Source organism: Siphateles boraxobius, unplaced genomic scaffold (genome assembly GCF_051911475.1).
Source record: "Siphateles boraxobius isolate OS27281-9 unplaced genomic scaffold, OSU_SipBor_1 86, whole genome shotgun sequence".
NCBI classification, from domain to species: Eukaryota; Metazoa; Chordata; class Actinopteri; order Cypriniformes; family Leuciscidae; genus Siphateles; species Siphateles boraxobius.
Window position 1 is genome coordinate 5179051 of NW_027509215.1, and position 13759 is coordinate 5192809.

Sequence of the window (13759 nt, forward strand, 5' to 3'; positions counted from 1 at the left end):
CTTTAAGGCAGAATGGATTCTGATTGGTTGTCAATGTTTTCAACATTCATTAGCTGGAAAAAAAATTGTTCGGAAAGTGATTCCAACGATATCATTCTTCTGTGCTGTTTTGTAGTTGTGGTGGGAAACTCCCAATTTTAAGAATTATTGTTTTTGGTGCGAAAGGGTCTTTAGTTTGAGCTAGTTTGAAAGTGTCAGGTAGGAAATGTCACAACTACTCAGTTTTTCATTATATGTTTGTATGTACATATAAGGTGCTTTTCCACTGCATTGTACGGCTCACTTTTGGGTGGTTTTCCACTGTGTACAGTGCCTAGAACCTGGTACTTTTTTTAGTACCACCACGGTTGAGGTTTCAAGCGAGCCGTACCGATAATAAAATATGACGTGTAAACACTGCTGGTCACTGATTGGTCAGAGAGAATCGTCACAACCAGCATCATTAGATTTGCAACACGAGACACCAAAACCGCTGGATTTAAATAGTCAGCAACAGCCACCACAGTATCATTTGTTCACTCAACTTTTTTAAACGACTTGCTTTAAATGACCGTGGCACAAAACTTCAAAAAAAGAAATGGCTGTATCACGGTCAGTAGATGATTGCACAACTATAACAATCAGTCTATAATCTCAGCCACTTTGAAGCGGTACTAAACTGCAGTGGAAAAGCAAACTGAGCCAAAGTAAAGCGAGCCGAGGTGAGCCGAGTCGAGTCGTACAACGCAGTGGAAAAAGGCCAATAGAGTATGCAATGCATGGAATAATGCAGTCTGTGTGTGGCTCTGTATACATTTAAAATTGAAGTTGTAATTTATTTTAAAAAATCATTATTTTAAAGGTCCACTGAAGTGCCTTGAAACGCACAGCATTATTCAATGTGTTGACATAATTTCCACTGAAACAGGAAGACAGGAGGGATATATCGAACAGCCCCTCCTCTTTTTAAAAATAGCCAATAGCGTTTAGTTTAAATCACAGCTCGACCATGCGCCGTTGAGCTCGGTAAAGCCGCAGTTTCTTCCTAATGTTTAACCATTTCTCCTCCTAAAATAATCCTTCACTACTTTATAGATAACAGTAAGGCTAAAATATTCATACTAAAAGGCAAAAAAAAGAAAATCATATTTTGGTTTCATGGGGACTTTAAAGCAGATCCTTTCAGGGAATCCTTTGACCCAGCGATTTGTTTATCAATCAGTCTGATCCAGTTCACTAGACAGATAATCATTGAAATCAGTGACTCAATGATCCTGCTCATTTGAAGAGAAAGATGAATAATGACTTTAATGTCAATCCCTTCTTCTCACAAATAAGACTTCAAAAGACTTAAATTTAACCCATTCACTGCGGGACACTTGGCCCTTTTTTTCCCTATCACATACGTTAGTAATCATCAGGTATCATTAAGTTGCATTTGAAAGCTTAAACACTCCAAATCCATCCTATGAAAACGGGTTTGAAATTGGACATTGCGTTACCATGGAAACGGTACATGTAAGGCATGAAAAAATATTCAATTATGGGTATCACCCGGTGGCTATTTTTGGTATTAGGCCTCAAATCTCATTGGAACTTCAATTTTTTTTATATCAACTTCAAATTTGGGACACAACTTGGTTAGACATATGGCTTTGATGTCATCGCAATTTTTGAGAGAAAAAATATTTTGTAAAATATATATTTTATATAAAATAAAAATGTACAGTACATTTGCTTTACAGTAATAACTTTCATTTTTTAAGTTCTTTCACATCAGCAATAATCTGCTGCGTGTCTCCTTTAAAAAGAGTATACAAAATACTTTGGAATACAGTATTCTGTAATACAGTAATATAGTACCCTATATCATTCTTGAATTACAACCCTTTAAGTTTGGATAGTGCATTTTCTATGCTCAAAACAGTTAAGAGGATAAAGCATGATTTCAGATCATTAATCTGTCCTATGAACAACTTGCACGAAATTTTAATAATGCTTTTTTGCATACTTTTTTAAGTCTCAGCCCTCTTCTTCCAACCTTAGTGTACGTATCAGGAAAATGCTTTAGCAGAAAGATTGCTCTTATTAAATTTGGTTAACAATAAAAAAAAAAGTTGCACCAGTTTAAATATGAAAGCAAGTGTTGAAATGCCTACCAAAAATATTACTTCCTGAAAATGGGTATGTTTATATACCTCCCTAGAAATAGCGCCAACTACAACCCACCAATCATCACTCAGAGAGACACACTGATAACCAATGACACACCCAGTGGGTGGAGTCGAAACGGTGGGTGAGGCATTAGCAGAATCCTCTGATTGGTCCGCTCACCGCTGGTGACGACGCTCAGCGTGTTTCGCTTGTTTTGAAATGGGAAGTTTGCAACTTTGCAAAGTTTGCAGCGCTTCTGTGCAGCCGAGCGTCCGCTAAAGAGAAACAAGCTGCTGCCTTCCCTCCGCGTATGAAGACACGGCGGAAAAGCGCCCTTTCCAGGATTCCCAGCTGGGTTTGACAGATCTGCGCGTGGGAGGGATATGGATGTTATTCCCATGTGCAGTATTTTCCAGGAGCTGCAGAGTGTCCTTGACACGGGATACCTGTCCGCACTGCCATCTTTGGAGGAGTACTGGCAACAGGTAGGCCTACTGTAAAGTAAACAACCTGTTTCATTTATCGAATACTGTGATCAAACATAGGAGTAATAAAAGCAAAGAAGTGATATAAAATCGGATTTATTTGTATATAACATTTCCTACGCTTATAATTTAACGCTTATAATTGCAACTAAATAAAAAGAATAACTTATCGGTAAATAACCGCCTATCCGACTTTGATACGTGATTTTAATTTAGCAGTAAAACCGAATGACTTCTCTTTTTACCAGTAAAATAACATTTTCTCGTTCTACGGTACATGAGTAACTTATTTTGAAAGGTGAGAGTGATTGTGTGTGCTTTATGCCCATACTGTATAAATGTTTGGGGTTTAATGTTTTTTGGAATTACTCTCTTATGCTCTTATAATGGCTGCATTTATTTTATCAGAAGTAGTATCATATTACAATTTACAACAGTGCTATCTTAATACTAAAATGCAAATATATGTAGACTACATGGATAAAGCATTAAAATGTAATTTATTCCTCTGATGGTAAAGAATTTTCAACATCATTATTCCAGTCTTCTGAGTCACGTGATCCTTCATAAATCATTCTAAAATGCTGATTTGCTGCTCAAGAAACATTTCTTATTACTATCAATGTTGAAAACAGTTGTGCTGCTTCATATTTTTGTGGAAATCGTGAAACATTTTAACTTTAAATTTTCTTGATGAATGTGAAGTTAAAAAGAACACCATTTATTTGTAATGGATTTTCTTTGTATCATAAAGGTCTTTACTGACACTTTTGATTAATTTAATGCAAATATTTCCCCTTTTTTTTAAATGAAATCTTACTGACCCCAAACTGTTGAACTTTAAATAACTTTGATATAAAATTACACACATAAGAGGCTAGTTGAGTGGTTGTCATACTTTTTACTTTAGTGAAGATTTCTCAAGGTAGGTTTATTTTTTTTATCTAGTTTACATACAGACACATAACTTAAAGTCTTGGCTACAAAGAATACGGCAGGCAAAAAATATAATCCTGTCATCATTTACTCATGCTCATGTAATTACAGACCAGATATTCAGTTTTGCTTAAAAAGTTTTGCCCAAAAGTATCAAGTGAGGAATAAACAGAAATTGAAAACATTATTGACTGATACTTGAGTATGGACTACTTATAGTAACTTTGTAATTTTTTAGAGCTTTTATTTATACTCTCTTAGTATTTATTAAAAGAGCACCTCTGAAATTCTGCTAAACCTCACATATAGCGTTCCACAGAAGTCATACAGGTTTTAATGACATGAAGGTGAAAAAATGATTACAGGATTTCATTTTAGAATTTTTCCGTTTTGTTTTAAAGATTTTCATTTAGAATGTTCACCGTTTGTTATGCTATTATATTAAATGCATATAGTGCATGTTTTCTGGTTGCTGATTGCCCTTTTCTCTCTTTTAGACTTGTCTTGAGCTTGAGCGCTATCTGCAGAACGAGCCCTACGTCTCTGCAGCTGATCTGAGATCAGTGTGTGAGTGTGACGATCTGTGGAACCAGTTTCTGCGGTGCTGTGGGACTGAAGCGAGCTCGTCCCCTCCAGAAGCTTCCGGCCCCAGTCAGGACGGGATGTCTACGGCTTCCCATTCGTCAGTCGGCAGCTGTGAGAAGATCACTGGCTCAACTGATGTGCTCACACACCCACTGGATCAGCAGCATGTCCCCACGCACACACCCCCGACGCCACCCTCCTCGCCCCCCCTCGCTCTTATAGAGGTTAAAGAGGAGGCGAGAGGGGAAGAGGTCAAAGGTGAGGGGTTATCCGAAGGGCGAAGGAGAGCTCATCGATGTTACTTCAACGGTTGCAGGAAAGTGTACACCAAGAGCTCTCACCTGAAAGCCCATCAACGGACACACACCGGTAAGCAGTTTCTATGTGAGGGTCTATAATCCTACCTGTATTTTGACTTCCTGTTGTCACAACAGTTTTCTCAGCTTTGGGAAATAAAATTTCTCTCCTTCGGATCGTGCTGAATGTCACTCCGATAATTCTGCCATCCAAAGCATTTTTTAAATGCTTTTTAAATTACAATTTTTACTCCGAATCCTGTAAACCAGACGGTATCATATTTGATACACAAATGATACACGCATGCATGATCACAACTTTGCTGAAAATCATGTTATAAACATCTGATTGATAGTTTATACTTTCGCGAATAAAAAGGCCTTTTATTATAATTTAAAAAATTTCAACCTTCAGGTCACACCCTCTGTCAAATCAAATCTTTAATGATTTTTTTATAAAGCAAATGTAAGAATAACTTTTATATTGTTATTAATATTTCAATATTAACACTAATTAACTGGACTGAAGCAACCTAGGTATACTAGATTATCCATACATAATTTCCTAGAAAAATCATGTTAAAATATGAGTATCAAAATTGATACATCAGGTTTTTGAGGAACATTTATTTGTAGACAATGTCTTAATCATTATTGTCTTGCATTACATCATGTTTTGCCCCACAATAAAAAAAAGACTACAACTATAGAGCTTTGATCATAAAATATATAGAGATAGAGAAATGTTATTGAGATCTCATTGTTTTACATTACAAGCTAATTTAATCTTACTTTTTGGCCATACAAATATCAGCATCTGCACCAAATTGCATATTTGTTCAATTTGGACCTTAAAGGGGACCTATTTTTCCCCTTTTCACAAGATGTAAAATAAGTCTCTGATGTCCCCGGAGTGTGTATGTGAAGTTTTAGTTCAAAATACCCAACAGATCATTTTCTACAGCATGTTTAAATTGTAACTTTTTGAGGCTCAGAAAAACGCACCGTTTTAGTGTGTATCCCTTTAAATGCAAATGAGCAGCTGTTGCCGGCCCAGAGGGCGGAGCCTCACGAGCTCGCAGGACGTGTGTCAGGACAATCTCTCATCTCACGGAATGATAATATCAAAACATAAACTCTCAGTGGCCGTGTTCATTTCGATGCCCACAGAGCCAGATAATATATGCTGTATGAGACTGAACAGGTATAGTCTAGTTTAATTACGGTTATAACTTGTTTATCCATCTTTCTTTTATCCACTATTAGTACAAGCATGTTGTAGCGGACCGCGTCCGAATGTTGTAAAAATATACTGATGAGTTCAATGAAGTTTATTGTACATCACACAAAAGATGAAGCGTCAATTTCACTCTAGAGAATCACTGTAAGAGCTGAATAAACACTGTAATGTTATAAGAAGTCCGCATTAAAGTATTATCCATAAACTCTCTCCCTCTCTCTTTCAATATTATCAACATACACAGCGAAGTACAAAAAACACTAGTTACAACTAACAGAAAACAAATATTATACACACCTTTTCAGGGGGTCCTTAATAAACTGGTAAACTGTATATCCGTAAAACAACTCCTATGAACTGTAATAAAGTGCGCGCTCTCATTTTCATTACTGCCATGATCACTAATGTTAGGTCTATCACTCCAGTAAATAAACAGAGCTATGTGGATTAATACATCCAGCTACACAACACCAACAACGCTTCTCGTCAGTGCAGCAATGGCGGATGTGGACAACTCTCAACTCGCTGTGAAGTCGATCAGGGCGGTTCTATGTTAGAACCGCAGTGTCCGTCAACACTCGTGGGCGGGGCCTGTGGCTTTAGAGACGTCACAAAAGCAACATTCTGAAAACAGGTCGTTGGGAGACACTGCTTATGATTTATGGGGATTTACAAAATAGGAGTGGGTGGATTTTTATCACTGCTGGGTGGTTGTGTACACACACTGCCATCACACATTTATGTCCAAACACCATGCAAAAGTGAATATTGCATAATAGGTCCCCTTTAAATTTTTTTTTTTCCTTTCTGAAGTATGAGCTTCATATTCTCTCTATATTATGCTATTTAAAGGAGCAGTATGTAGGATTGTGGCCAAAACTGGTACTGCAATCACCTTCAAATTACTGTAGAGCGGTGTATCCCCTTCCCCTCCTCCCTGACTCGAGGTTGCCAGATAGGCTGCAGGATACAGCAGGAACGTAGGCTGCTACAGAAGCTTCCAATGGCAAGTGACGAATCCTACACAGTAGGCTAAGGTTTTTTTTCTGTTAATTATGTTTATGCTTCAAATGAAAGATGTTTTGCAAAGTAATTATATATCGCAAACATTTACTAATGGCGATTAGCCAAATATAATAGTAAAGATGTACGCTCGTATGTGACAGTACATTGTTAGAACAGTAGCTGTTAGTATACTAACGGTAGGTATCTGTCACTAACGTAAGTACAAGCACAAGCCTCGGTCACTGTGTGTAATCGATATCAAAGATACAGCTATTCATTTAGCTGACACTATAAGTGAAAGCGACCAGCTGTATTTTTTAACTTACTCTGCAGTACAAGTCCATAACGCTAAAATATGTGATGTGAAAGATTACATGTCATTCTATTATTTTTGGCTGTAGAACTTGCATGATAAACAAGTAGGCTACAAAACGTTCAAAGTGGGACACATTATTCACATAATAGGCTACAATGTGCTTTTCATTGGTGTTATGGACGTTAGAAAAAGTAATTTTACCGTGGAATTGCGCCTATAGTGCTTCCAATTCGATGACCCACCTCCTCCATATGAGCTAACGTAACGTTACTTTGCACAAAAATGCATAACTTTGTTCGACTGTCATGAATATTTGAAATGTCCATTTACATCAAGTACAAGTTAGCCAAACATAGATGAATCTTACCTGTCCAGAAATTCTTCTCCGTTTTCAGCCGTCTCCATCTTTCAAAGGCATCTCCTATACAGATCCTTGTTTTATTTCGGACTTTGTAACGAAGTATTTCGGATTCATAACGAGTTTATCAGTTTATCTGATTCGGAACGTTAGACTTTTTTTTTTATCCGATTCCGACACGTTTGTAGCTGCAGCTGTGGTAACTAGCAGAGCTGGCAATCCGGATGCCGCAACACTACTGACTTCGTGATTGGTAGATACGTGGAGTGTGACGCATCAGACCAAAACACAACATGATAACATCAACATCAGTTGAGGGCTGCAACTTCACTTTTTAAATGACAATATCCTGGCCGGACTACTGTTGTCAGTGATATAAGTATTTGAAATGAACGTGATTTCTTAATGTCTAGTGACATATCAGGGCCATTTTATGATTAATTTAAATACATTTCTTACATACAGCTCCTTTAAGTCTTAAAAGCCTGATGTTTCAAGTATGATGCGCAAAACACACGTGCAAAAGTTTCTAATATTTTGTCTAAAGGTTCGAACAGTTTACTGAAATGACGAACAGTCATTTGAAAACATAAAATTTTGGGGCATTTTTATTTCATATGTCAGGCTTTACAGGGTTAATGCTTCACGAAATGATAACAGACTGAGGACTTGGGGGATTCTTAGGGAATGCACTGTACACTTTGAATGCATTGTAAGTCGCATTGAATAAAAACGTCTGCCAAGTGCATGAATGTAAATGTCTCCTCTTCACAGTTTCAGTGCATGCATGCACAGTATGCGTTGATTCCCATGTGGCGCTGCCATTGCGTTCTAAATATTCCAAAAATGAACATTATTCAGAGGCGGCTGTGACCTCCTGCTCTGGAGCCGAATGCTTGAAGAGTGTGTGTAAATGTGGTTTGGTGACTCCCTAAATTCTTGGAATGCTCATTCTTAATGATGCTGTCATACACTCTAGGAACACAGATTACAACACTGTATACACACTGTTCATCTTGAATGCAATCTCAAAGAATGTTTGCAAAATTGACTGACTTCACTAAAAACTAAGACCATAAAGAAACCCAGATCAAAGCTCACCATGTAGACGTGGGCTTGTGGTTAAGTATGTGCTTTTCTTTATATCCTTTGTTGGTTTTCAAATGTCCTCTAAATACACAAATTGACAAAAGCCTAAAAATAAAACCCTGAAAGAATCATTGACACCACAACAATGTTTAATACATCTTTAAAAATAACAGTTCCAAAAGGCGTTTTTTTCGCAACGATGCCATAGAAGAACAATTTTTCGTTCCCCAAAGAACCTTTCACTTACCAGCATTTTTTTATTAGTGTGAAGAACTAAAAGAACGACTATAGCACTATACTTTGAATATTCATGACTTCAGTGATGCTTCTCCAGACACCTTTTTATAGTTTTTCTTATAAAACTTGATGGATTTGTCATAATAACTTCCACAACTAATCTCTCCTCATCTCTATTTGATAGTTAACTCTTTCTTTCTTTCTTTTTAGTTAAGTTGCCAGCCACCGCTAGCGTTTTTGATCATTTTCTAAAAAAATTCTTGGCCCCAAGAATATTTTGTCTGAATATCTGAACATCCATTTTATTATAGTTTCATACATTCTTTTTTGAGAGAATCACGTTTTTTTTTTTTTTTGTCAAAGACGACATTCAGATCGGATTCAGAACGATGATCAAAACATAGATGGAGTAAATCGAGTCTATCAACACCCCTAATGCCTGCACGGTCCTATACCTCTTCCTGGGTCAGCATTTTATTTGGTAACATTGGGTTTTGATATGCAGTTGAATGTTGATGATTGTGTTATTTTACATAATGTGTATGATTACATATGAGGCAGAGCTGCCAACTTTTGAGTTTAGCTTGGCGTGAGACTACCCGGTTTGAAGCACAATCTCTGTCTCGCGTGCGCGCTCGCTCTAGATTACGGGAGATTTTAACTATTTTGCGGTATAATTAGTCGATCACGAGTGGCTCAACAGGTAGATCTATAGATAAACTCATCTTTCAGGCATTTGACCGACCGGGTTGACACTTCAGCGTGAGAAATCGGGAGTGTGGCGTGTGAGCGTGTGAAACCAATCAAATGCGTGTGTCTCACGGCCAATGAGTGAGAGTTGGCAGCCCTGTATGAGGTCACTTGTTTCTGGATCATCTTCGCAAGTTCGCATGTGTTTTGCTCAGGAGATTCAGTACTCTTTCAGAAGATGTTATAGCGCCCCCTAGCGTATAACAGTGGAAACACGGAAAGCCGGAAAATTCCGTCAATACCTAGAAGCGTTTTCTCACAAATCACGGAAATTTCCATCAATGATGGGGAAAGAGTTAATATACATGAGGATCGTTACTACGGTCCAATGAGATTTCAGTGGTTTGAGCTACCTAGAACAACACAATAATTAGAAACAAAGAAAATGACAAAATGTATAGGACTGCTTACAGTAAATATACCACTTGTATATTTATTCCATCACGTCACATGACATGCAGTTTAAAAATATAATATTTTATTTTTTAGAAAGTGTTTACTTTGAATTATTTTACAAATTTATATTTTTACATTTTTATGAACCACACCGTTATTAGCTTTTCATCAACTCATAGACACCGTTTTTGGAGTCCCTGAATTAGCCTATGTGTGATGTTATGTTGAAAATACAGTAAGACCTTCAGTACTAAATAGTGAGTATTGTCGTGTGTTTGCTCGCCCCCTGCAGGTGAGAAGCCGTACAGGTGTTCGTGGGATGGCTGCGAGTGGTGCTTCGCTCGAAGTGATGAACTGACAAGGCACTTCAGAAAACACACTGGAGCGAAACCCTTCAAATGCAGCCGCTGCGACAGGTGACCTCGAGTGTGTGTGTGTGTGTGCGTGTGTGCATGTGTGTGTGCATGTGTGCGTGTCTGTGTGTGTGTGATCGGACACAGTGTTTCCAGACACAGATTTTTAGCTATATGTAATCATTATCTTCTTTCAGGTGTTTCTCTCGTTCTGATCATCTGGCTCTTCACATGAAGCGACACATCTGAACGAGAGGAGTAAGGGACAGACGCAATGGTACAGCACAATAGTGAACAGAATTTGTGCGTAAGAAACCCAAATTGTTGCACCTTCTTGCCAATTATATGCTTTCAGCAAAAGGGAAAGAGAGTTTGTTCCCATGCTGGAGACATTTGACTTGTTGATTCAAGTTATATATGATTTAAGTATCCATATATTTGCAGGCTTTGCAATTTGCAGTATATTAATTTCACTCTGCTTCATAATAAAAATAAAATCTTCGTCCACACAGAACATGCACCATTTTACCATAGCAAATTCTGCCTGCTTTTCCATTCTGCACTAAAAATTATCCGCACCACAAAAACTAGTTTATATTTGTAGAAATTATATTTAAAAAAAAAGAAACTGCACCAAAGGCGTTACAGTATGTAAGTAAACATACTTTACTAGTGTGTATATATATATATATATATATATATATATATTTAAAAAAAGTGTATATATATATATATATATAAGATAAGCTTTATTTTGTATAACTTTTAAAAGTTAAGTAACACTTTACACACTGAAAACTCTCTGCTTTATTGTGGAGCAGACATGTTTTATCCAGAGCATCTATGTGTCCATGTAGTTGATAAGATGAATAAACGTGTTTATTGCTGTTTATTGCATCTATCGTCTATAGTTTGCAAATGACCTGCTTCATCCAGGAGTTACAGGTTCATTAATTGTGCTGATATTACTGGTAATAAAACCGTTTTAACCACTAAAGCAACAGAATTGCTAAGAATTGCTTAAAATCATGCTCTTGAGCTGAAATAGGAATCATTTATCAAGAATTATTTTGGCCAGTTAAAGTTCAATTTCGGCCTAGAAATGTTGGATGAAAGTGGAAAATCCAATAATAATTGGATACTGTGTATTTTGTGTCATAAAGACTGTCTGAATTGTGTTATTGAATGATTATTACCTAGAGAGAAGAACTGGATTTGTGTAGTATGCTGTAATGTTATGTAATGTTAAAAGAAGCATCAGGAACTTTCACTGGCAGTTCTCTGGTTACTGAGCGCATATTGACATGATGTTGGCGGAGCTCCTCAGATGGAGCTCTAGCATTTGTTGTCCAGATGTTTAAAGCCCTGCAGGTGTTACAGAGACAAGGGTGTTCACTCACAGGGAATGATAATATGAAAGCTGTTCATGTCTAACTGGAATTCACAATATCTTCAGGGGAATTTAATATACACTCCAATATTATTCCTTAAAAGAGTAGTTCGCTTTAAAATGAAAATTAGCCCATGACTTACTCACCCTCAAGCCACCCTTGGTGTATATGCCTTTCTTCCTTCAGACGAATACAATCAGAGTTATACTAATAAACACCCTGACGCTTCTGAGCTTTATAATGCCAGTGGATTGCAACCATCAGATTGAAGCTCAAAAACGTGCATCCATCCATCATAAAAGAACTCTACACAGCTCCGGGGGTTAATAAAGGCCTGAGGCAAAGCGATGAGTTTGTGTTAGAAAAACATTCATATTTAGAACTTTATAAAGTAAAATAACTAGCTTCCGGCCAAACAAACCGATCCGATTTAAGTGTAAAGCGCAACTTGTGACGTCGGTAGTAGGGTAGTGCGTCATAGCGTAGCGTAAATATCAGCAGTACGTCGCATTACTTGCGAAGTTGCGCTTTGCACTTGAGTCGGATCCGTATGTTCGTTTGGCCGGAAGCTAGTTATTATAAATTTAAAATAAGTTTTAAATACGAATATATTTATTACACGCATCATTTTGCTTAAGAAGGACTTTATTAACCCCCGGAGCTGTGTAGAGTTCTTTTATGATGGATGGATGCACGTTTTTGAGCTTCAATCTGATGGTTGCAATCCACTGCCATTATAAAGCTCAGAAGCGTCAGGGTGTTTATTAATATAACTCTGATTGTATTCGTCTGAAAGAAGAAAGTCATATACACCTAGGAGTAAATCATGGGCTAATTTTCATTTTAAAGTGAACTACTCAAACATTTTACATTTGGTTCATGCTATTTGAACAATAGAATGAAAGTTACACAATTTCCTGTACCATGATCATTTGTAACCTTTCAAATATCTGCCTAGGGGGTCTGATGCTTTTGTTTAATTATGAAAATGGTACTTTTTGTTTGCCTTTTATTGTCGTTTTCTTTGTTAAAAGCAGATATATATGAAGCACCAATATAGAGTAACATTTTTATTCTATCTTTGTAAATACATTTTATACTACAACTATAATAAATGATTTTTATAAACCTCTGTTTTGTAGTTTCTTTATTATACAATCTGCAAAAAATTACACATTAGATTATCATTCTTACAGGCCTGGACTGCTGCACTTCATGCATTAGAGATAAAAGAGGGATCCTGTATCAGAGACAATAAAGATCCACAGGACTGTGTGGAAACAAAGACTCTTCTGGAACATTGTGTACTCCAAAATATGATGCACTTTGTTCAGTGTTACAATAAATGTTCAGTACTGCAAGTTCATTGGAGTGTTTTATAGACTTGTTCCTCTACATGAACTTAGAACAGATGCTCTACAGGCCCACCGTAACACACAAAAACACTGGGAAAGAAACTTTCAAATTCTGACTTAATTAGGACTTTAGTTCTGTAGTTCAATAACATTTTAGTTCTGAAAAGAAAACAAAATAAATGTTTTATAACATAAACATATTCAGATTAATTAATATGCAGAAAACGTTAAATTCAAAACAAATCTGCAATACTTAAATGATACATGGACTTTGTCTTCCATATGTAATAAGCTATGTTAGGCAGTGGCTCAGTGATTCATGTAGGTTGTCTACAAACCGAAATGTTGGTGGTTCGATCCCCGGTTACACCTGACGAAGTGTCGAGGTGTCCATGAGCAAGACACCTAACCCCAGCTGCTCCTGACGAGCTGGATGGCGCCTTGCATGGCTGACACCGCCGTCTGTGTATGAATGAGTGAGTGAATGTGAGGCAAATATGTAAAGCGCTTTGGTGGCCATTGGGTCTGTGAAAGCGCTATATAAATGCAGTCCATTTACCATTTACCATTTTACCACACATGAATATAAACAAAGTAAATCCCCTTCAAATAACGTTTGTATCAATTACATCTTGGCGACATTAAAAATGTTAAGAATCATTCATCCAGTCATGAAACAAAGACATTCATTCAAACCGATTTTTAAAAATAATACAAATAATTCAAATGAATTAAATATTTTTAAAATAGACAGAGTAAATTACACACTATTTTGAAGAAGAAAAAAAATCTTTGTATGGAAAATGACCTCTAGCAACAAACATTATCAGTTTA

The 13759-nt window shown here is 36.9% G+C and overlaps 1 protein-coding gene across 2 annotated transcripts; it reads left to right on the top strand.

Moving 5' to 3' along the window:
• Positions 1–2307: 2307 nt before the first annotated feature.
• Positions 2308–10807, top strand: klf6b (Kruppel like factor 6b). 2 transcript variants are annotated; one of them, XM_077221806.1, is made up of 4 exons: positions 2308–2618; positions 4052–4508; positions 10119–10242; positions 10377–10807. In XM_077221806.1, the coding sequence occupies exons 1-4, from the start codon at positions 2517–2519 to the stop codon at positions 10426–10428; spliced, it is 735 nt and encodes a 244-aa protein (XP_077077921.1). In that variant the 5' UTR covers positions 2308–2516; the 3' UTR covers positions 10429–10807. The 2 variants fall into 2 exon arrangements, with proteins under 2 accessions (XP_077077921.1, XP_077077922.1); XM_077221807.1 differs by having other exon boundaries at positions 2340–2618; positions 10119–10280; positions 10336–10400.
• The last annotated feature ends 2952 nt before the right edge of the window (positions 10808–13759 follow it).

Bases quoted from the DNA above. Each gene is read 5' to 3' on its own strand.
- klf6b (XM_077221806.1), top strand. From the start codon at position 2,517: ATGGATGTTATTCCCATGTGCAGTATTTTCCAGGAGCTGCAGAGTGTC. The intron at 2,619-4,051 runs GTAGGCCTACTG...TCTCTCTTTTAG, and splicing joins TGGAGGAGTACTGGCAACAG to ACTTGTCTTGAGCTTGAGCG. The intron at 10,243-10,376 runs GTGACCTCGAGT...ATCTTCTTTCAG, and splicing joins AAATGCAGCCGCTGCGACAG to GTGTTTCTCTCGTTCTGATC.